Source organism: Nelumbo lutea, chromosome 5 (genome assembly GCF_056320005.1).
Source record: "Nelumbo lutea isolate HS-2025 chromosome 5, American lotus-T2T, whole genome shotgun sequence".
In the NCBI taxonomy this organism is placed as follows: Eukaryota; Viridiplantae; Streptophyta; class Magnoliopsida; order Proteales; family Nelumbonaceae; genus Nelumbo; species Nelumbo lutea.
In genome coordinates this window covers 24,586,729-24,611,595 of record NC_142688.1, presented here as the reverse complement: position 1 = coordinate 24,611,595, position 24,867 = coordinate 24,586,729, and the positions used below count along the sequence as shown (strand labels likewise).

The window sequence follows — 24,867 nt, the reverse complement described above, 5'->3', positions numbered from 1 at the left end:
GGGTACGAGTATTATTACCCTGCAGCCATATTAACAGCATTTCTAATGCTTGAATCACATAAGCTTTTCATCTCATCAACTCTACCCTCTCCCATTGCTACAATTGTCTTTCCTTTGTCTGATCAAATCATAAAGTCTTTTCTGTCAAACAAATCTTGAATATATGTAGAATAATAGTATTAAAGAGATATCACAGAAAACCTGTCTACCCATTGGCAAAGCCAAGAAGAACCCGAGATTCCCCATTAGATATGTATGGACCTAAACTGACCCAATTATTGATTAGTTCCAAGATACTGGCCCACACTCTACTAATTAATGTCAGGTACATTTGATACATACCTTCACCCCTGAAAGCATCTAGAATTCTGGTTCCTCGCTACACTTCTGTCCCTAAATCTAACTCTCCCAATTCTATCCTACCTTCTTAAGGTTCAACAGAAAAATCAAATGAAAAAAAAAAAAAAAAAACAGATCATTCTTCTGACAGAAACTTATCATTTGAATTATGAGAGGTTTTATCCAAAACTTCTTATTGAGAAACATACTCCAACAAATCAATTTGCACATGCCTTCTCCAAGATATTCTATAGCAAACATCAGAAAATGAATACTCACTTCATTAACAAAAATTCAGTGTTGAAAAATGCATGACAAGTTTGTCCTGATTTATAAAAATATACAATATAATCAAACAAATTGCAACAAATGATCAGCACATTTAGTGAGATGCAGCCAAATAAACTCAAGTCAGTCCAAACTTCATTAGTTATTCCAAAAAACAAGATAGTACTCCATCTCCATCACAAGATATGAACCAAATTTTCTACGTCTCATGATTTTAGTGTATGATTAATAGTGTAACACGTTAAAGTTATCTTACAAATGTATCATATACTTTTGGACCAAATCAGAACCTCCTTTCCATGCACTGTCTAATGCTTGCCATGCTCCTGAAACAAGGTTTTCCACCGAGTTGTCAAGAACCTTAAGACCCTGTAGGAAGAGAAAAACGATAAAGAAAACTGATAATCAAGAAAATTAAAAATATATATCGTACTTAAGAGAAATAACACTTCCGAATAATATCTGGCTAAACAAATACAGATTGAATAGCTTATCTGGTTCCAGTATAAGTAACAATGTAATGTCAAATTATAGGGAGAGTAATTCATAAGTCAAAGTCTTTTTTCTTTTTTTGTGGTAAGAAATTAATAGCCAATAGGTTATGAGCTTATGACCTAGGCATCTGCATGATCTAAAATAATATCCGAGATGAAATCTACATGATATTAAATATATGCATCCCTACAATAACAATAATAGGTAAGCAATAAAAACTGAGGAAGTACGTGGAAGCAATATTTAATCTACATGATATTAAATATATGCATGATATTAAATATATTAATAGCCAATAGGTTATGAGCTTATAATCTCTCATTCACCCAGGAAGTACGTGGACAAGATGTATACGCATTAAAAGATCGGCTAATAAATTAACACAGCTTAAAACCAAGGTGTCAGATAAAGAAGCAAACAGCATGTTTTCAGTTAAGAGGTATGGCTTACCTTCCCCAGGAGAGAATCTTCACTGGCCTCCAATTTATCAAGGACAGCCTTGGGGAGTTTTGTCTGTCTCTTCCTCCTGTTCCCCTTTATTTGTTGATTCCTCTAATTCTTCTTCTTCCCTGGAAGATCCAGGATAATTTTTTTTTGCACATCTGCAATGCCCTTTGCTGCATTTTTAGCAACTGCAACTGCCTCAATCCACAAAACCAGAGATCTATTACTGAAGCATAGCAATATATAGAATCAATCTACCATGGCTGCCAGTGAGACTGACAAAGACAATCTACCATAGCAACTGCAACTCCTTTGTGCTCATGAAACAAAATTTTACGCAAGTTATTATTTGATTGGAAATTTCTTATTGAAGTCTTACCGTCCAAAAGTATTATGGAAATAGTTCTAACAAATACAGGATAAGAAACTGTGAAAGCCAAAGAGCATAGACAATCTTGCATACAGACCATAATAAGCTAGATATTTATGTTCCTACCCTTCAATCTAATATACTCTCTTAGGGTAAATTCCAATAAAAAAGGCTTTTAATGTTTAGTAAGGTAGGCAGAAGGATGGTCCACCATAAATGTGCCATTGTAGTACCTAAGTTCCCAAAAACTGCCACTTTAGGCCTTGCCATTAGCATTCCATCAATTATCTAGCACATGTGATGTCATATGAGATTTAAAACTTTCAAAATCTCAAAATTATCCTTCAAAAGAAGAAATTATTCACTGTCTTCTTAGTTCTTTCTTGAGACTAAATTAGAACATCAGTGAACAAAGAGCCAAACCCACCACCAATCCACCTCCTCCCTAAGATGCCTCGATGTCATTGTGAAGAATTCCTTGAACCAACACTTAACAATCTTAGATAAATGAAGCGAGTCCCCTCGATATAGGTAGCATATAGAAGAGGCCAAGTCATTGACGACCTACCAAGTACAAGGGTACTCTGTGCTCCTCATCCGTTGGCAATGGAAGAGACTAATTTTTTTTTTTGGTTTTGTAAATGTATTTAATTATTCATGATAATAAAGGGAAGTTTGGTAATTTTATTGTCCATTGTAACGTTCATTAATGGTATTGGACTAAAGTGGCAATTTTTGGAAGTTCAGATACTAAAGTGGCATGTTTTATAGTTAGAGTACTAAAATAAGACTACCCTCTCAAAGTATAGGGTTCTAATTTGTAACTTACCCTTTTATTTTATTTTGCCCATTGATTTTACTGACTATTATGATGTGGCTACACCACATTTGCATCCAGTTATGTGCATAAATAAGACTACATTTTACATGTTATTAAGGACAGGAAGTTTCTAGTCTCTTTTGTAAATAGGGAAGAAAATAGATTGGCCCATACCATTGCTGTAAATAGGTTAAATGAATCTGAATTGTATTTTCGGGAAGTTCCTGAGTGGTTCCTGAAAGACTTTTTCTCTTCTGAAATTTAAATGCTTTTTTATCAAAAAAATAAGACTAGGGTAGGGTTGCAAATGAATGATAGGTATATAATCAAAAGAACAGTTATTTCCACTCAAATAGAATCATTTTATTTTAGACATGTGTCTATTCACGCTCTAACCAAAAAAAAAAAAAACATATGAACTTCAAATGCTAGCTACCTCTACTAAAAAAAGGAAAAAAAACTGGGATTCATAAACTGGGTTATTTTTTAAATAAATAACAAATGTATATATCAAATAAAGGTGTTAAACAAAAATGATCCAATACAGGGTGGCCATTAAGCAATATTATAATTAAACCCTTGTTTAATTCTTTTAAAAAAAAGTGGTAATTTGCAGAACCCCCATAGGGATTACTGGTTAGTGACAACTACCCCTAAATTTTCATTTACAACAAAGACCTCAGAGCTTTCATTTTGCGACAAATACCTCTACGTTACCGTTAGGTTCCCTTGGTCAATTTTGAAAACCAAAAAAATTAAATACCCAAATTACCCTTCTCGTATTTATTTGCACGATATTACCCTTAATGTTAAACAATTAAAAATACCAATTTAATTCAAAAAATGGATACTCTTCATTGTTGTTGAAACCATCCAACCACAAACTAGAGGAGGGAGCACTAAAGAATCGCTGCAAACAAAACACCAGCTACGGAAATTAAATGATGGCAGTGCGAACTGCGAACCAAACAAAAACAATCGCAACACCAGAAGTTGCATAGTTGAGACGGAGTGCAGCACAACTGGAACCAGTGATGGTGTGGGAGAAATGATTCTCCTGCTGCTACTACACGAGAAGAGTCTGGAGTTGGAGGCAGCACAGTGAAACCAGATGCGAAGGATTTTCTTTTTTTTGCCCAAAAGATTTGTTTCCTTCTCCTGTGTAACAGTTCTTCGCCAGTGAAATAGCAAAAGTGTTTTCCGGTGAGAAGCCATTGAGGCACGGCAATGGAAAGCATTTTTTATCTGGGGCTTAAGAGAAAATAAAAAATAAAAATAATATTTTAATAATTAACGACTGGTATTTGTCGCAAAGCCAAAGTTGAGACTTGAGAAGGGGTGTTTGTCGTAAATGAAAATTCAGGGGTAATTGTCACCGACTCACTGATCCCGTAGGGTAGTGTCCCTCTAAGTTACCCAAAAAAATTGAAAAGACCTAAGCATTTCCAATTTACAACAAAATACTCAGGTTATACTCCTACTTTGTTAAGCCAAATTTCAGCATTGTATGGGCTCAGATGAGAGACAAGACAGAGAAAAAAATATGAGGCGGGAATACATTACGAGAAATCTCTTCGGCTGGGACGGCAGCGGCTTTCTGAAGATCTGATAGATAGATGTGATAGAACTGACATAGGAGAAGAGAGATTCCCCATCCTCCCTTTGCTGGTTCAACCACCGTTTTCTTCTCTGTCGACTGCGCTTCTTCCTCCATTACAACTGGACTGGGAAAGTGGAAACTCCCAAATTTTGAATTTCTTTTCAGGATCTCGCGGGTTTCCGATTTCATATTGTGATATTCTCACAGAAAATGGCGGTTATTCAAGAACCAAAAACCCGAAATTGCGATATAAATTTAAAAATATGCGAATTATTTGGGATAAATGCATATAATATGCAAATTAATAACATGAATTTTCAAATTTAAAAAAGAGTAAATTTTGTCCACTGTAATCCATATCAAATTGCAAATGAGAAAAATGCGAAGTCTGGTCAACCGTTCGCTCGGGATTAATTTGGATTTCAATTTACGCCGCTTCAGGTTTTATTTCACTTCACTTCCACTTCCATACTTTTTGCACCAGAACAAATGAAACTGCGGTGCAAGCAAATCAAAGCCAATCTTGAAAATTCGGAGTTCATACTACTAAAAACTTCAAACCCCAAAACAGGAATTCCACGACACATCAAAAAGAGATTTTCATTTCATTGTTTTCGCCAATCAAAAAAAGTAAAAAGGAATACAACAAGACAGGGCAACCCACTTTCGCCAATCAGAGCACAATTCGAAAAACGTTCTTCTTTCTGGCTGGTTTGCTATTGAAGGTAAATTCTCGCTTGGACAGATACGAATACAAGAAGGAAATGCTTGAATCAGAGATTTCTAAGCTGTCGAAGATTCATGGGAGTAGTGTATTTGTCTCCGTCGACCAGTTGCTTTGCGATTATAAGGTTGGCAGCCTCACTTGGATGATATGGGTCCCAAAACACATACTCAGAACGATCTCCGCACATACTAGATGTTGGCCCACAGGGGATGATCCCTGCAAACTGACCTCCATTGCCGCAACAAGCCCTGCTTGCCGTTTTAAACCCTGCACATGCATAAGGCATTTAACCAATTTGAAATTTTACAATTACTTCACAACTGCCTATTTCAGTATCTCACGAAGATCAAAGCTTTTCAGTTTTGAAGATGGTTACTCATGATCGATCATGACTCACCATATTTTTGATAATTTGTTATGAGCTCCATCACCAGTTCATACACATTGGCGTGGACAAATGTTGCTCCAGGGAGGTTTTCATTTAGTTCCGTCAGTAGGTCCTTCAATCGTTTATCATATTGAAGCGCTAACTTATTAGGTAATTCCACGCACTGATCTTGGTTAATCTGGTTTATCGTTTTTTGGTAGGGAATGCAGCCTATTGGCCCTACATTCCCCACCACAAACTTTCGAGCGTCCAGATTGTAGAGTCTCTGCATGTATGTATTAAGAACCAGGTAGGTCATCAGGAGATTACTGAAGAAGAATTAAATCAATTATAATGCCTGTTCTCAGCGTCAGTCTACTTACGGTAAGCTGGCCCCTCAGATTGGTGATCAGGTGATCTATGAAGGCTTCTGGGGTCTCAGAAATCCTTTCTCCAATTGACAGCACAGGAAGGAGATAGTTGTTGAGGAAATCATTCGATCCAATGGTGATCGAGAAGATGGATTTCTTCATTAAATGCTCTCTTGCTTTCGTCGGACCCAACAATTTGTCCATCTGCTTCCTTGTCACATTGAAAAAATCAACCTGGATATCCATTGAGAGTCTATTAACCTGCAACAAAACGAAATTATGAATATATTAATTAGAAGCCACGAAATTATATGAGCATATATATATATATATACCTAGGAAATTATGAATATTCCTCCTTTAGATGAAAAATGGAAACTGGAAATGGAGAAAAGAGAAGTTACTGATCTGCAACAATAGCTAGAGAGACGGATAGATAAAGAAGGCTTACAAATATTCTCCCAGTTGCGTTCATTATTCCACCTCCCCCGGAAGCATAATTGACTCCATAAAGTAGAGCTTTCCCTGTAGTGTTTGGGGCCAAAAATGGGACGGCATAGTTTGGTTGACCTAGTTCCTCCCCTGCAAGATTACAAACCAGAAAGTAAACATCATCTAATTAATATAATTTCACATGGAAATGTGAATAAGCCTTTCTTCTCTTCTCTTCAAAGCATTTCGCGTTTCTAGAGAGAGAGAGAGAAAGATTACCAACAATGTCTCCAATGGTCCTCCCATTGGTGTACCGGCCGGTGGGGTTCCCTCCAGAAGCCTTGAAATCAATGCCATTAGGCGAGATATCGGCTTTAGACAATGTGTTGAGGTAGTTATTGTTTCCAGCATCTACCAGAGAATCTCCAAAAATGTAAGAGGCTCCTAAGATATCATCATCTAGACCTCCACTAACAAAGGGCGAGATAATGAATAACAGGAAGAGGAAGGCCAGAACCAGGATCTGAGAGTTCATGGAGACCCTTGGGTTTGTAACTTCAACAGAGCAAGAGTTACAAAACCATGTCTACGACCTTCCCCCTACTAAGTGAGTTTATAGACGATCGAGTTTGTACTTCACCGAAAACAAAATAAAAACTACTAGGAATGAATGATCCTTGCAAGCCACTTTTATTGGATATGCAGATTTGCATTTGGTTTGACATATTCTTTGGTGGAAGGGAAAAACTAACCCGGGTTTAGGATGGTAGTTCATCAGCCTTATTTTGTTGTCGTCTTAAGTAACCTGTCGTGGACTTGGGAATTGGGATATTACGTTCTCAGTAAGGCGGTTCGCCAGCTGAGGTCAAAACTGCTTGCTTATTGCATCACACAACCGACCACATAAAAGCATAGTGTAGGTCAGTAGGTGGGAACTTAGGTGTAATGTGGTTGGGAATTTGCCCCACGAAAACCAATTCTATCTGGGAATTTGCATTCCATAACTTAGGTGTGTAAGTGTGTTTGATAAATCTGAACTATGAAATCTAGAAAGTTAAAAGATATTGAAAGTGTAGAGACATCGATGTTTGTTTGTTTGTTGGATTAAATTTTTAGTACTTTAAATTTTTTAATTTTATTATTTTATCCCTAAATTAGAGTATTTGCTAATTTTGAATTCAATTTGTACTATTTTATAAAATATAATTTATTAAATTCAAAATTATATTAAAAATATGAATAAATTATAAAAATTAAAATAAGAATAAAATTGAAAATGTATATAAATTTATAAATTAAAAATAAATTATTAAAGTTAAAATAATAATAAAAATAGTAATAAAGTCCATGAAACAATGAAAAAATATTTAATAATTATCAAATTATTAAATTAATTTATAAAAATATTTAATAATTAATATAAATAAAAAAAATTATAAAATTGAACACCACTGCTAACGGGGGTTTTTATTTATAAAAGCAACGAAATGCAAAATGGGAGGGAACTCGAGAGGAGTGAAAGTGGATGTTTTTTATTTATTTTTTGTCTTTTTGTGTCTGGTTGAACCGGTTATTCCATGTTAACGGTCAAAGGTCAGTTAACTTATAAATATTTGCCCTGCACAACATGGGTCAATTGTGATTGGTGGGTTCCATGTCAAGAAAACCCACGGGTGCACAGAACGCGGACTCTAAGTTGAAAGATAAACTGACCTGGATTTAGAGCGAGGAAATACCAGCCTCGGCTGGTGAACCTGCTCCTCCACCGGTAGGCAACGGGATCTGCTCCTCACAAATGGGCGTCTCACAGCCATGCATTGAAAACATCTCCCATGAATAATAATAAATAAGTAAATGAGATGTTGCCAATACATAATAAGATGTGCGTGTGAAACGCCAGGTGTGAGGAGCAGATCCGGTCTCCACCGATTGCATTCAAAAATGCTTCACCTAATGCTAGATTAGAAATAGAACGGTCAAAACTCAGAATGACAGGCCTGATATTCTAGAAAAAAACATAGAAACATCCTTTACTAAAACGGGTACAAAATCGGGCCTTTGATTCTTGTAGGCTAGGTGTAGTTGTTAGCAGGAGGGTCGACTTAGACATAACGGTAGAATGCCTCCTTAAAGAAAGATTGTTTACAAAGTCTTTGCCTACCTCATATATCTTTAGGAAGCTTCGTGTATTTTGAAGAACAAAAAAGTTCCCTAAAATAAAGTAGTCTGGTCCCTTTCCTGTACGCGTAAGCAAACCTGTTCATGGGATAAGATTTTGGCTCGCCGCTGAACATTTTACACTGCTTTGGGCTTGGTTTTCGAGCCAGGTTGACTCAAATATTGACAAAAATTCAACCTGAAACAAGCCCAGGTGACAGTGGAATTTAACCCCAACTTTTGTTATAATTAGTCAGAGAACTTATCGACTGAGCCACCATTGGTTGGATTTTAGGGAACAATTTTAAAAGGGTTCTCCGGAATGCGATTTTTTTTTGTTTTTTTAAGTTCTAAAAACAAATCAAAATCGTATGGTCTACAAATAAATAACTGTTCTTAAAATAATAACATTGAAAACATGTTCTTGATTGTATATGTATTTATTGTTTTTGAATTTCTGATTTGATAACCATGTTTTCGTAATATTATTATCATGTTTTTCATGGATCATATAATATCCATGTTACAAATTTGTTTTTGTTTTAGAAACCATTGCTGTGTTGATTTAAAAACACAAATTGTCTTTTCATAAAAAATAAAAAAAAAAAGAACTTGTTTTACTTCTGAAAAGAAAAGGATAATTCAAGAATATGTTTATAAGTTCTTTGCTGATGTGATGATTTTAAAAAGAAAGGAAAACAAAGGGGAAGTTCAGCAATGTGTATGATATGATTTTGTTTTTCAAAACAAAAGCAACTGCCAAATCAGCAAAAGCCATATCAGTTTTCTGATGTGGCAATTGTTTTTATCACAAAAAACAAAATTGTACATATTCATCAACACATTCATATTGTTGAATACCCCTTAATAATGATTGAATCCCAATTTTGCTTGGGTGTTTCTTGATACCATACACTAAGGATGGCAATGCATCAGGATAATTGGCTGACCGGCCAAATCTGTTGACCAGATTTGTAAGAAGCTAGGCCCCATGTATATCAGATTTTGATTTGAACAAGTGAATCAAGTCAGCCCCACATAGGCGCCACTTCAGCAGTTTCCCTCTCTTGCTCTTCCCTATGCATCACAAATGGCAAAAGTGAACTTCGGTTTTTCTACATGCCTACTATTTGAGGAAGTTATTTTTAAAGTTTCTACAAATGGTTAGTCATTTTTTCACTATTATGCTGATGTGGAGCCTAGTGGTGCCTAATTGTAATAAATGATTGCAATTATTACCTTTCTCGGTTTGCAAGCAAATGAAATAGAAACATTGAATGAAAAAGCTTAAACAGAACAAAACACATACTATATGTCTTTTTATTACCTTAGATCAGCAGTTCTAAATACATATGACAGAATTAAACAATGACTGCAGCCAATCCAAAATCTATTGCATTCATCTGCGGTTTTTTCTTCAAAGGTTGGGGATGATTAAAGTTGCACGAGCATAAATCAGAAGACACTAACTCTTTCATTTTTTTTTCTGTTTTGAAAAGGATAACACCTTCAAGCTGTAGGATCTATAATCAAAAGTTACTAAACCCCTATCAATGAACCAAACCATATATGAGCAGCGTGGAGCTGTCTCCTACTGATCTCTCGGTGTTATGATTGCTTGAATTGGATGGAGTTTGGTGGTGATCAATCCAAGTGTGTCAACATTCTCCTCCTCTCCTGGTTGAAGTCTCCACTCAAAATCTTGTATCAACCTGCCTATAGCCGTGCAAGAAATCAATGTTGCCTGCAAAGAACCTGCACAGACTCTCTTTCCAGCTCCAAAGGCCAAAGTCTTATACAGGTCCGTAGGATCATAATTGCTCGAAACAAACCTCTCGGGCTTCCATAGTTGGGGCTCCTCCCATTGATTCTTGTCCATGTTGCACCCATAAATGTTTATTGCAATCTGTGAATGTTTCACCAACAAGACCAAGAGTGATGAAAGTCTGAGAGGTATCAACAAACCATATAACAACAACAGTATCAACAGCACTCACCTCACTTCCAGCAGGAACATGGTACCCTCCTAGTTGAGTGTCTTCATTCACATAACGCAGCGGAACTATTGGAACCGGAGAATGCCTCCTCAAAGTTTCATGGAAAACAGCATTCAAATAAGGCCTGGCGCATTGGGTCTTTGGCAAGTTCATACATCGCCCACTCTGTAGTGACCAGGGTGGTATCAGAGGTCTCAATAATTGTCTCCCAAATTAGCATAAGTAGTTGTTCATCTGTGAGTGTTTTTGCTTCGGATGACAAGAACTCAAGGTAACAGTTTATTTCCTGTTCCAAACCCATCAAAATTACAGAAACTTCCAAACTGGAAAGAAAATGAGCAGATTTTACAGTAAGAAAGGATTGAGAAATAGTTACCTCTCCCATGGAAATCCGTTTCCTTTGTTCTTCAATGAGGGCCTTTATCACAGCTTGTCTGCGCACATACATTTGCTGGATTTTCATTTCTATGCTCTTATTAGGAACCCATCTTAGATATGGGAAGAAGTCTCTCCAATCCACCTCAATTGCACCCATCATTGGATCCACCACTAACACTTCAAAGATATCCTCTCTTGACAGTCTGGTTCCAAGATCCTCCACGTAAATGGATGATTCGACATCCTTACCCAGAGCCTATAAGTAATACCCTCCACCAATTTCAGCTTTCAGTGTTAAGAAAGCAAAAAAAAAAAAAATCAAAAGCAATCTCTTACTTGTTTCAAAGCTAATCCAAAGAGTTCATTCCTGAATATTTTTCTGAAGTTTACAGCTTGAAGAGGATCTTTCCTGACATCTGCAAGCAAGCAGTTGCATACATTCTCTATCATGGTATCCCTATGACAACGAAATCGCTTCTGAAATTTGCAGAAATAAAAACATCAGAGAGAGTGAGAAAGAGTATAAGTTTTAAGTGTTTTGGGATGCTCGACATATATTAGCTAACCTGAGCATTCGCTCCCAAGACACCCCTGAGTATAAATCGTTTCACCATTTTGTGGAACTCACCATAGTCGCTTGTGGCGACCATGCACTTATTGAAGGTAAGTATCTGTAAAGCTTTTGAAAGCTTCCTTGTCGAGATGGATGAAAATCTAGCCACCATGGCCTGCAAAAAACATACTGATTGAAAATATCGTAACCGTTCCAAATACATTTTCATCTTATATTTGAACTAACTTAATTGAATCGATACTCGAATACTAGATCAAGAGGAAGGACAAAAGTAGTGGAGCCTTACATTACAGGAATTAGAAGAAAAAAACTTACAATTACATGAACATCCCGTTTCAGTTTGTTAGAAAATAAAAATATATATATATATATTAGGAGACCTCGCCAAACAGCTTTTTAGATTGAATGGTTCATGAGATTTTTTTGAAAAAATGGTCTAGTGTTTGATCCTTGCCACCCAATTGTGATTAATTAGAGAGTAAATAGCTAAAACGAAGAGGTGATTGCAATTACCAAGGGATGTTTTAATAATGTCGAATAGTTTAACTAAATTTCAGCATAAAGTATAAATGGGCCTATAATAATTCATGCTTCAAGTTAAGTGTAATGCTAGTGGAGTTACCCGTGTTGAGCACATGCTTGTATATTTGAAATTTTTTTTGTTGAACGTGTTTTGTTTGATTTTACTTAGTGTTAATTCATACATTCACAATTAATTGAGCACTTAAATTTGATGTAAAAGATTTTGGGAGATTCTAATTGTATTTGGTTGATGTAGTCATATATAACATTATAGGTAGATTGAGAGAGAGAAATAGAGGGAGAAAGAAAGATTTTAATTTGGTAGATAAGAGTAGTTTGAATTTTATTTGTTGAATTTGTGAATCTAATGACTATTCAATTATTAATTTCCTTTTGTTGATTTTTCCTTCATCTTTGATTAGCTGTGTAAGTGAATAAGATGAAATTTAAAATTATTATTATTATTTTAGATGGTGGAGAAATTCCCAATGTACAACTATGCTGATGCAATCTGTACAGAATTTTTTGTTGTAGAAAATCGTGTTGCCATGTGTTGGATTTTAATCTCATAAGAGATTAAATCCAATGGGTTTGATTGGTCATTTACATGAGAAATTACACCTACACACTTGATTGAAAAAATAACTTTTCTCTTACAAAACCCAGTTTTGAATTTATCCCACATTAGAAAATTATAAGTTTTGTTTTCAGTATTTTAGTAGGAGCTTATTTACACTCCTTAAAAATAGTAGATGAGAGTATGGCAGTTTGATACCGTGCTATGCGCGCGCACGCATGTGTGCGGCGCAATGAGGCGCATTTTGCGTGCACCCGCATGGATCGCGAAGGGCGACTTTGGTTTTGGTGCAATGTTGACCGTTGGTCATTGTTGATGAGATCAACTGTCACGATTCGATCGGGTGTGATCAACAGGCACAATTCAAATTTAACAATCATTAACTATTAACCACTTTTTAAACAGTCACAATATTTGAAATTGTGACTGTTCAATGTGCCTTCTCTAAACCAACAACTAACTTTTTCTTCATACCTCTTCATAAACTATTTAAGGAGCATGAATCAGATTCCAAAAACACACAATTTCGAAATTCATTTTCTCTCTCTCTCAGTCCGGTCTGCTATAGTCTTACAGAAGGTTTTTCGAAGATTCTTCAACTTTGCTGGTTGCAGATTCTCGCCCAAAACTCTATTATATCTTGAGAACGGATTTACCTTTAACCCAACAACAAACTCAATGAAATTGAGTAGGAGCAAATAACGTTCTAAAAACAATGTCTCTAGACGCGCCTCAGAGTTTCTCTTCCAAATTTACAATGACCTCTTTTTCCAACACCATGCATGCAAGAACTTGCGTCCAAAAGTTTCCCTCCCTCTTTGTGGCGAAGAGGAGCACCTTTTATTTGACTTGACTACTGAGTGTCGAGTGTCGAGAAAAGAAAGAAGAATTTTGAAAAGATGGCGTTGTGTTCACCTTTTTCAATTTTAAGAATTTTTGAATGGTTTTACATTTTGGGAAATTGTCTAAAATTCACGAGTTTTCAATATTTCTCTTAAACTCACCACAAATTTTCAAAATGTCTAAAATCCACCATGTTGATAAGTTTTTATTTTTCAAAACTCACCTTCTATTAGTGCATCGTTAATGCTTAGTGGCAGAGGTGTCCATGTCAACATAAATAACAATTTTCATGACCAAATTGCCTTTGAATGGTGAGTTAGAAGAAAAATGGTCTTTTCAGCTTTCAATTTTCTTTTTTCCTTTTGCATTGTTAGTGTTTTGTTATAATTTCCAATGTTTTTTATGATTTCTGTCTTTTTACATTTTTTATTTTCTACAATCTATAATTTTTTTGTATTTTTTATTATTTATTTGCAATTTCTGTGATTTTTCTAAATTTTTTGGTGTTTTTTCTACAATTTTTATTTTTTGATTTTGTTTTTTGAATTTCTATAGTTTCTATATTTTGAAAATATTTGTTTTATTTTGTTTGCAATTTCTTTAATTTTTTGTAATTTTTATGTATTTTATATTTAAAAATATTTTTTGAGTTTTTTCCCTTTTATTCATGTCTAAATATTAAAATGGTAATATATTAACACCCATTAATTTAATTTATATTTTTTATGAAAATTAAAATGATAATATATTAACACTCGTTTGTCTATTTAACGTTAAATTAATGATATGATGAATTTTAAATATTTTAAAAAGTTACGATAAGTTTAAGAGAAATGCTTAAAAACTCATGTTGAGTTTTATACCCTTAATATCCACCGTGTCATGAATCAATTAACTGGTAATTAAGGAATGTTATGATAAGTTGGTGGTTTCATCTTTCTCAAGGAGTCAAGGTCGTAGTCGTTGAGCTATCTGTAATTTTTGGCTCTTATAGGGGTTATCGGTTATCCCTTATTAGTTTCGTGTTTATCAAAAAAAATTAGCCACTGCCGGTCCCCATTTTCTCTCTTTCTTTCTTTGTTTTCTTCACATTTAAGAAGAATTTGGATATATAGAACAAAGAATAAGTGAAGAAAAGGTGCGAGGACTCCCATACGGACAATTGTGCCGTATCAATCATCATACAATCACTCGCTAATTCCCATCTGTGCTCTGCTGATCTTTACCATCCAAGAGCAAATCCCGCTGCCTTCCGATTTAATTTCGTTACTCCCATCATTCGCTTACTCCTATCTGTGCTCTGCTGATCTTTACCGTCCAAGCAAATCAAGCTGCCATCCGATTTAATTTCGTTACGCCCGTCAAAAAGGTTAGGGTAGGGGTAGGCACTAGGCACTAGGCAGGGCATCTCCATCCGGTGGCCCTTGCTACGCGGCACGCTGTCTCCCCATCAATGGACCAGCTTGATAATCTGGGCTATTCCCCACACATTATTGACTGATATCCGTACAACCCTTAATGAGACAAATGGGATCCACTTTCATTATGTGATGCCTGTTAGAGGCAAGGCGAAACCTTTGATGTGCTGCGCGCTTTTTTTTTTAGAATTTTTACAATTATTTCGTACAACGCTAATACAGATAAAAGAAGGCAATCTACGCTAAGATTAGCGATGTACTGATGTCCTATGATCGAGTGATTTACTATCGTGTGACCCACCACCATTATAGAGTATATCAATCACCGTCGTGTCTAACTGCCGAAGGGAACGAAGCACATGCCGTTGGCTCACGGACGAAGATTTAATAAGTTTATTTTTCATTTAATGTTAATTTATAAAAAAAATAATTATTGTTAATTTAATATGAATAACTATTTTTAATAGATTCAGTTTTATTAATAATATGTAATAATTTTAATAATTTTTATTCTTTTTATTATTTTTAAATGAAATTTTAATTAAATTTAAATAAATAAAAATAATTATAAAAACTAATATTTTTATTAATTTTATTAATAATTAACAATTATATAAGAATGACAATAGGGTGGATTTAGGGTAGGGCACCCCATCCCTTTTCCTGCCCCATAATCAAGACACTCTACCCCGTTCTCGCCCCGTCCTCAATGTCACAAGGGTTTAGGGCAAGGTAACCACTCCTCAATGTCAGGCGAGTTTAGGGGCAATACACCCCACTCCTCATCAAAGATAGAGAACCCTCGAATTTCCCTACCCCGTCCCCAATATTGGGCAGGTTCAAGTAGAGATGTAAATTGGGTTGTGTTGGGTCGGTATGACATGACCCACATGTGTGGTCAGCACAAAGTGCGAGTTGTGTTGTGCTAGCCCACGATGTGTCTCGGGTCGTGCCTCTAGGATAATTTGGGGGCTCGATTTGGCATGGCCCACAGCCCGAGATCGCATGGGCCCGTGTCGTGCCGTGGGTTGGGCTAGCCCAGGGGTCGAGCCTTGGGTTAGGGCATGCCACACACCAAGCCAAGCTTAGGGCAAGGCACCTACTCCCTGTCCAAGGTTTTTAAAATTGGACCGGATAGCGAACTGTTCTGGGGTCGAACTGTCCAATTGTTTGGTTCGAATGAATGCCTCGCTTTGACAAAAAAAATTAGAAAAAACAAAAAAAAATGCCAAAAACTGTTGTCTGGGTTGACGATTTGACTACCCAGGTCAATGATCTGCTAACCAAATAAACAGTTTTTGGAGAAAAAGCGATTTTGAGGTTAAACGGTGTCCGTTTCTTAATTTTTCTAGTCTAACCATCTGGTTTGATCCAGTTTCGAAAGCATTGTCCCCGTCAACACAATATTCAATTTGATGATAAAAATGACCAAAAGGATATAACGAGTATCAACCACATGGTAATTTCTAATAAGTACACTAAATTGTCTTTAACATTCAAAAATGTAATTTTATGAAAATTTTGGAAATTTTATTGTACTTGTGTAATTTATTCAAATTTATTTAACTTTTTATTAAATAATTTATTTTCTTTTTAAATGGTTTACTTACAGAATTATACTAATTTATCTTATAATTTCTAATATAAACTAACCAACAATTTCCTTTTTTCCAATATTATACTAATTTATCTTAATAATTTGTGAAATTATTTGTTCAAATTATAGTTTTTCATTTCCCATAGTCATTTATCTTTAATAAATTTCAATAATTTGCAATGAAAATTACACAAAATTTCAATGGTTTTTCAAAATCTATCAAATGTAATAAATTTTCCAAAATATTATAAAATTTCGATATTATTTAATGTATTTTAAATAAAATTTCAAATCTTTATATATTTTAATTTCAAAAATGTTATTTTAAAAAAATGTAGTTTTATGAAATTATTTGAAAATTTTAAAATTTGGTAGTTTACTAACAAAATTATACTAATTTATCTTTTATTTTTCAATATAAATTAATTAATAATTTCATTTTCTAACATTATAATATTTTGTTCCCCCATTTGTATTTGATTATTAATTATAATTAAAAATAACTAAAATTTTATACTTTTTTATAATTGTTAAAGAGTTTGATTATAATAATAAAAATAACAAAAATTTCTAATAATTATTTAATGTAATTTTAAATAAAATTTCAAATAACTTTATATATTTTAATTTAACCAACAAAAATGTTATTTTATAATTTGTGAAAATGTAGTTTTATGAAAATTACACAAAAAATTCAAAATCTTTGTAATAAATTTTCATAAAAAAATTTTTATTTCAAATGCTTTTGTGTAACAATGGGGATTTATTGAAATTTTTTAAATTGTTATTAAAAATATTTTTTTATTTGGTAGTTTACTAACAAAATTATACTAATTTATCTTTTATTTTTCAATATAAATTAATTAATAATTTCATTTTCTAACATTATAATATTTTGTTCCCCCATTTGTATTTGATTATTAATTATAATAATAAAAATAACTAAAATTTTATACTTTTTTATAATTGTTAAAGAGTTTGATTATAATAATAAAAATAACAAAAATTTCTAATATGTGTATTTGATTATTATAAAATTTTATAATAATAAAAATAACTAATTTTATAGAAATTAGTTAAAGAGTTTTCAATTTCTATAAAATGTTGTTAATTAGTTAATTAATAATATTTATTAATTTTTGATAATTTACTAACCGTATTTATTAACTTTTGGTCATAACATTATTTAATATTCATTATGGGTGGGATTAAATATTAAACATATTTAACTAATTATTAATTAATATGAATATTTTAAATGAGGGAGAGTGGATATAGATGGGGGATGTATTTTAGAAATTGATTAGGGGGCGGGGCAACATAATACTTTCCTTTTTTTTTTAAATAAGATACCTTAGGAGAGAGATTATATGAATATTTTTAGGTAAATGGGTGACATGGCTTAATGAGAGTGGTGGGTAGGGGAGATGAGAGAAAGTCAAAGATAATGCAAGATGGGGATAATGTAGCAAGGAGAGGCATGGTGAAAGGGACTCATGCGATGAAAGGGCTTTGTTAAGCTAAAGTTAAACAATAGAAATACATAAGAGTATATAATTGTTTTATATTTTAACGTTTTAATAAACAATCCGACCAAACTCAATCAGAATTTGCCGGTTTTCTAGTATTTCAAATCAGCTTTGGTTTAATAAATATATATTAATATTTTACATTTTAAATTTAATTTCATAATATTGGAAAATAGAAAAATTCTCATATATTTTAGTCTAAAATATTTTATATCATAAATTTAATTTTTATAATTTATTTTTTAATAATATCATTGTAATTTATGAAAATTAAAGTTATTTTTTAAGTTTAAATCTTTTGAACAAACAAACTAAATTGAAAATATACCCAAATCGATACAACCCGAGTTGGTGGGTTTTCAGTAATGATCAATTAGTTTCAAATGTCAAACTACGAACTTGACCAGATTGATTTATTTGGCGAAACAACCTGCAACTAAACTGAACCAATCATTGAACACTCCTAATTTCAAATAAATTTATAGTCTAATATCTAATAAACAACAATAATTTAGTCTCCAATAATTATTGAAAATTTATAACGAATGTACATAATCATTGAAAATAAGTTTATAATGAAAATATAATAGATATATAACAAAATACAATAATTACAAATATATAATAAATACTAAAAATATACTAAATTAGTTAACAAATAGTGTAATATCAAATAATAGTTTAATTTCTAATAAGTATTAATCTATAAATTATAAAAAATATATAATTACTAAAAACAAATTTATAACAAAAATACAATAAATACGATAAATTAAATTTCAAAAGTTAAATAATAGTTGTTTAATCTCCAATAGTTATTGATAATTTTTTATTAAATAAAAAATAGAAATAGATTTATAAATAATTATTAAAAGCATATTTAAAAAAACAATAAATAATTACTGAAAATAAAATAAATATTAATTATAGTATATATAAATATATAATGAACATACACTATTATTGTAAAATTTATTACTAATAAATATAAGTTTTTGATAGTTATTTTCTATAATTATTAATTGATATAAGTGAAGTTAATTATTTACAACAATATTTAGTTATTATAATAATAATGTAATGTAAATTCCTAAAATATTAATTATTTATTGAATTTAATAATCCATAAAATTATAATTGTACTATTATTACATAATTCGTTATTAATTTTGTAAAATATTAAATTGTTATTAATATGAATATTATGAATTCTATTATAATTATTTTTCTACTTTTAATAAATTTTTAAATTTATTACATAATTTCGTTAATTTAACTATTTAAAATTTTGTCATGTTAAATATTTTGTTATTTAAATATTTAAATAGTATGTAAAATATTTAAAAATGTTCATTATTTGAAATTTATTTATTTTAATGTTATTATGTAATATTAAATATTTTGTTATATTATTTATCTATTTTTAATATTTTTATTTAATATCTTTAGTTATTGAAATATTTCAATAATGTTTTGTTTTTTTAATATTAAATTTTTATTATTTAATAATTCATAAAATTATAATTTATATTGTTACTATATAATTTCATGATGAATTTTGTAAAAATATTGAATTATTAATATTATGAATATTATTAAATATATTAATTTTTTGTGTTTTGAATAAATATTTTAAATTTAGTATATAATTTTGTTATAACATTTAAATAGTTCTGAATTTTTTTAATTGAAACTTTCTTTATATATATATATATATATATATATATATATAAACTTTCTTTAGATAGATATATAAAAAGTGGGGGAGAGGATAAATAGGAATTAGAGATAGTTTAGGAGAGAATTTCTCATTAAATTAGAAATAATTTAAGAGATAAATAGGAGTTAAAGATAATTTAAAAGATAAATAAGAATTAGAGATAATTTAGAAAAAAAATGGAAAAAAATATTTTCATTTGGCTGATCATGACATGGAAGGACTAATTTTAATATATATACATAGAGAGAGATAAATAGATAGATAATAGATAGTAAATGTTATGAATAGGCCACATTATTATTGCCGATGGATGCAAATTATTGCCGATGTAAAAAAGGTTATTAAAGAAAATTTGGTTTTTATTACATTTTGTAATCATCATCATTATCTCGGTGGAAAATTATTATTATTATTTTTTTTCAGAAAAAAAAACTTTGACCGTTGAGAGCCAGGCTGTTGAAAACAGGGAAACTGCAAAAGTGCAGTTTTCGTCGTGAATTATCATTTCATCAAATACAGGATAGAGGCACACCAGTACGACAAAGGCTACGTGGTGGCAAAAATGCAATGATCATTCAGCAATACGACAATGGGCTACCTAATTTTGAACCTATTCGGACGTTTGCACATTATCTGAATAGTCCATCTACAAAGTTTGGGCCCATTCTGAGCTATATGCCTATAACTATTACCTGATTTTTTTTTTTTTCCTGTCGACAGTTCCGATTAACCACGACCTTTTTGCCATGTAAGGGCCATCGGGGACGTTGGTGCTTTTTTTCTTTTTTTTTTTTGTCTTTAACCCTTTTACAGTGAAGGAAAGATTCCTGTCCTATATCATTTTTTATTGCTATGCATGGTTTTAAAGTTGACGAAATTTCATGAAAATTTCAAACTTTTTTAATAGAAACATTTTTCCTTTGGGCTTAATTTGGAAGAGAATAAAACCTTATATTTTATATATATTTATACTGTACATATTTATATTTGTATTCCTTTCAAACTGCATTGGTTTCTATTATGTACAAAATCTATATATAATATAAGTTTATAAAACATTATAATTTCAATAAAAAAACAAGCCTTTGGAATTTGGAAGAATGTTTGAGGAGATATGCCGCTACCTGACGATAGACGGGTAAGGTCTCCTGCTGCTGATAGTAGAGGACACCTGGCAACAAAATGTTGCCCCAAGTTTTGAAAATTTTTAGAAAGCGCGTGGATCAAAACGGACAGAGCTTCTATTAAAATTTAAAACCTTGCAGGCTTTGCATCTAGACACTGTAGACATTGATTTCCGATAAGAAAATTTGGGCTTGTTTGAGGGTAAAAAATCACGAAAAAGACCTAAATGCCCCTAGAGATCCTCTTCCTCCTCACCATCGTAAAAGAAGGATTAAATAGAAAACCCTTCCCTGAAGCTGACGATCATAAAAAACCACAAATGGGATTATTTGAATAATTTTGTATGTAACTAACGCTTTTCGTATAGGACAGTGACGGAAGGAAGGTTTTTGTTGAATTTCTCAAAAGTTCAGGAGACGTTTTTGTTAAAATGAAACTACAAGAACATCAGATACTTCCGGTGAGGTTTTTTGTATTTTATCCTAAAAAAAGGCACAAAAAATCAAAGATAAGATCAGATACCTCTTTGGCAACGCTGATTGTGTTCAGAACCACGACGGTGGAAGAACCGGCCCTAATCTTGTAGATTGGCCCGTAATGCTCAGCCCATTTCGTGAACGTTTGGTGGGGTTTCTTTTCCTTTAGTTGCAGCAGATTCCCTATCAGTGGCAGCCCAGGAACCTCTGCAAAACCAGTAGTAAATTCCTTTCAAAACAAAGAACAATAAATCATACGAGACAAGGATGGAGGGATCTGTACCACTGTAGAAGCCGGAGGGATTAATCTGAAGGACTTAATTAAATTGAATATCAAAAAGGTAGCTGAAATAGTACCTGGTAGAGGCGGATATTGGGAGGATCTACGTTGGGTAGAGAGAAGCCTTACAACAAACATGACGGCGACGAGACACAGTCCGACGACAGTGGCATAAGCCATGACCGGAAAATCTGAGATCGCTTCTGTTATCATCATGATTGAAAGTAATAATAGCTGAGGGGAGAGTAGCTCTAACTGGAAGTGAATATAGTGATATAGGAGCTTTAGGGTACGCAATACAATTTATACAATGAGAGAGAGAGAGAGAGAGAAACCGATCAAGGTCCTCACGTTTGTGAGCTGTGGGACCTACTTTGCCTGTTTATGGGAAGGATTTAAAACTTTAATAGTGTGTTAAAACTTAAGGCTCAGTTTAGACGGAGTACAACAATCTTATATTTTGTATTATTTTATATGTATTTATATTATATATATTTACATTTGTATTCTTTCCAAGAAAAAACTTTTTTAACTAAAAAGATTTTAATAGTGTGTTAAAAAACTATTTTAACTGAAAATTTTTCAACACCTCACCACCCCGGCAGAGTAAACCACGCTTTCATTTTCTACCTTTCTGGGTAGAACACCCTGATTGTAAGTAAATTGTCTCTGAGTCCTGAAACCAATTCATACACAGCTCCCCTGCACATCAAGCCATCATTAAGTTGAAGTCTTGCAAATTTACTCTAAAAAACTGGAATAAAAGTCAATTTGGCCAAGTACAAAGCCATATCTAAAAAATAGCTGATCGAATCTCAGCACCGCAAATGATAGCTTTAAATGGTGAAGAACAAAATAAGCTTCAGTCACTCACCAACCACTACAATTATTGGCTATTAAAGGAAGAACAGCTATGGAGAGCCAAGTCAGGGAACTATGGCTCAAACATTTCAGTCCTCATAAAGCCCCTGGCCCGAATGGATTTACCCCATTCTTGTTTTAGCAATTTTGGGATCTGATTGGCCAAGACATCTACTCCATAGTGCTGAAATTCTTTAACTCATAATACCTGTTGAAAGAAATCAATAATACTAATATGGTCTTTGTTCCTAAAAACAATAAACGAGTGGATGCCTCAAGTTATCGGCCCATTGGCTTGTGTAATGTGCTTTACAAAATTATATCTAAGTGGATGGTACTGCGACTACAACCTCTTTTGTAAGAGTTGATATCTCCCATAAATCGAGCTTTCTCAAGGTGAGGCAAATCTCTGATAACATATTCTTGGTAAAGGAGATTCTACATAAGATGAAGCTTCAGCAAAAAAGTAAATGATACATTGCCCTTAAATTGGACATGTCCAAGGCATTTGATAGAATGAGATGGTCTTTTCTATACCATGTGCTTAAAAAGATGAATTCCCCAGGTAAATGGGGTAATATGTTGCATAAGAGCATGTACACTGCATCTTTCTCCATTAAAATAGTTGGTGAGTCCCATGACCACTTCACTCTGAAGCGTGGGGTAAGGCAAGGTGATCCCATCTCTCTCTACCTATTCATTATAGATATGGAGGTTCTCACTCAACTTCTAAACAAAGCTTCATCATTGGGTCAACTTGAAATGACACAGATTAGCCACAACGGTCCACCTATTACACATTTCTTCTTTGCTAATGACTGCATCTTTTCTGCAAAATTGAAGTTGAACAAGTAAAATCTCTTGTCAGTTTACAAAATTCTTTTGAATCCATGTCAAGCCAAAAGACAAATTATGCCAAGTCCAACATCTTTTTTGGTCGAAACATCCCTCGTCAACACCGCAGATTTTTCTCTCATATCCTACATGTCAGCAAATCTCTAATTGGCAAGAATAAAGTCTTGGAGCTCAAAACACTTATCAAAAGCAGGAAGAACTAACTTAGTCAAGCCAGTGCTGCAATCCATTCCAGTCTAACCATGACCACATCAACTCTCCCCCAAACCGCGAACTCCAAACTTGACATGTTTGGTAAACAGATTTGGAGGTTATTGACTCACACTTCTGGTATCTAGAGCAAGCAAATTTGAGCCAAATATTTTCCCCATACATCACTATTGTTGTGGGCCTAGAAGTAGGGTCTGAGTTTTCTGGCTGCGGTGATGAGGGACAAAGCCAACTTTTTGAGATAGGAGTACCGGGTCTCTGTGTCACCGAGGACCTTGTTAGTGTAGTAGATCGGCCTATGTACCCGGTCCTCTTCTTTGACCAATACTGAGCTGACGACCTCATCCCCGGCCAAGAGTTAGAGCAATAGCTCATCTCCTGAGCTCGGCTTAGTCATGAGGGGTGGATTTGGGCATAAACCTGCCAAAGGCGGCTATTCTCCCGGTGAGTCGTTGCACTTCTTTGTGGGTCCGGGAAGATGGCATGTCAAGAATGGCTTTTATTTTCTCCGAATTTGCTTCAATTCCTCTCTATGTTACCATAAACCCCAGAAACTTGTCGGAGCCAACCCCGAAGGCGCACTTGGTTGGGTTTAACCTCATCTTGTACTTTCTAAGTATGTCGAAGACTTCGCGGAGGTCGACCAAGTGGTGTTCGCTGGTGAGTACTCGAATGTTGTGGGCCTAGAAGTAGGGCCTGAGTTTTCTGGCTGTGGTGATGAGGGACAAAGCCAACTTTTTGAGATAGGAGTACCGGGTCTCTGTGTCGCCGAGGACCTTGTTAGTGTAGTAGATCGGCCTATGTACCCGGTCCTCTTCTTTGACCAATACTGAGCTGACGACCTCATCCCCAGCCAAGAGTTAGAGCAATAGCTCATCTCCTGAGCTCGGCTTAGTCATGAGGGGTGGATTTGGGCATAAACCTGCCAAAGGCGGCTATTCTCCCGGTGAGTCGTTGCACTTCTTTGTGGGTCCGGGAAGATGGCATGTCAAGAATGGCTTTTATTTTCTCCGAATTTGCTTCGATTCCTCTCTATGTTACCATAAACCCCAGAAACTTGTCGGAGCCAACCCCGAAGGCGCACTTGGTTGGGTTTAACCTCATCTTGTACTTTCTAAGTATGTCGAAAACTTCGCAGAGGTCGGCCAAGTGGTGTTCGGCCTTTTTGCTCTTCATGAGCATATCGCCGACATATGCCTCCATGTTCCTACCAAGTTATTCTTTGAATACCTCGTTCACCATCCATTAATAAGTGGCGCCAGCATTTTTTAAGCCAAAGGGCATTATCTTGTAGCAGTACAGGTTGCAGTCAGTGATAAAGGTCATTCGCTCTTGATCGTCCGGGTCCATCTGGATCTGGTTGTAGCCTGAAAAGGCGTTCATGAAGCTTAGGATCTCATGTCCTGCTATTGTGTCGATGAGCTAGTTGATCCTTGGCAGGGGAAAGCTGTCTTTGGGACAAGACTTATTTAGGTCGGTAAAGTCGATGCAGATT

At 33.8% G+C, this 24,867-nt stretch overlaps 2 protein-coding genes across 2 annotated transcripts; both read right to left on the bottom strand.

Moving 5' to 3' along the window:
- Positions 1-4,930: 4,930 nt before the first annotated feature.
- Positions 4,931-7,019, bottom strand: LOC148851070 (GDSL esterase/lipase At2g23540-like). Its single transcript, XM_088945914.1, has 5 exons — positions 6,533-7,019; positions 6,273-6,403; positions 5,834-6,082; positions 5,481-5,736; positions 4,931-5,350 (listed from the first exon to the last, which is right to left on the bottom strand). The coding sequence occupies exons 1-5, from the start codon at positions 6,786-6,788 to the stop codon at positions 5,130-5,132; spliced, it is 1,113 nt and encodes a 370-aa protein (XP_088802040.1). The 5' UTR covers positions 6,789-7,019; the 3' UTR covers positions 4,931-5,129.
- Positions 7,020-9,704: 2,685 nt separating this feature from the next.
- GA3 (GA requiring 3) lies at positions 9,705-21,753 on the bottom strand. Its single transcript, XM_088945357.1, is given in 8 exon segments — positions 9,705-10,316; positions 10,408-10,531; positions 10,533-10,693; positions 10,784-11,041; positions 11,122-11,262; positions 11,352-11,513; positions 21,213-21,373; positions 21,524-21,753. Coding segments are annotated over 8 exon segments (1,461 nt in total). The 5' UTR covers positions 21,663-21,753; the 3' UTR covers positions 9,705-10,001.
- Positions 21,754-24,867: the final 3,114 nt, after the last annotated feature.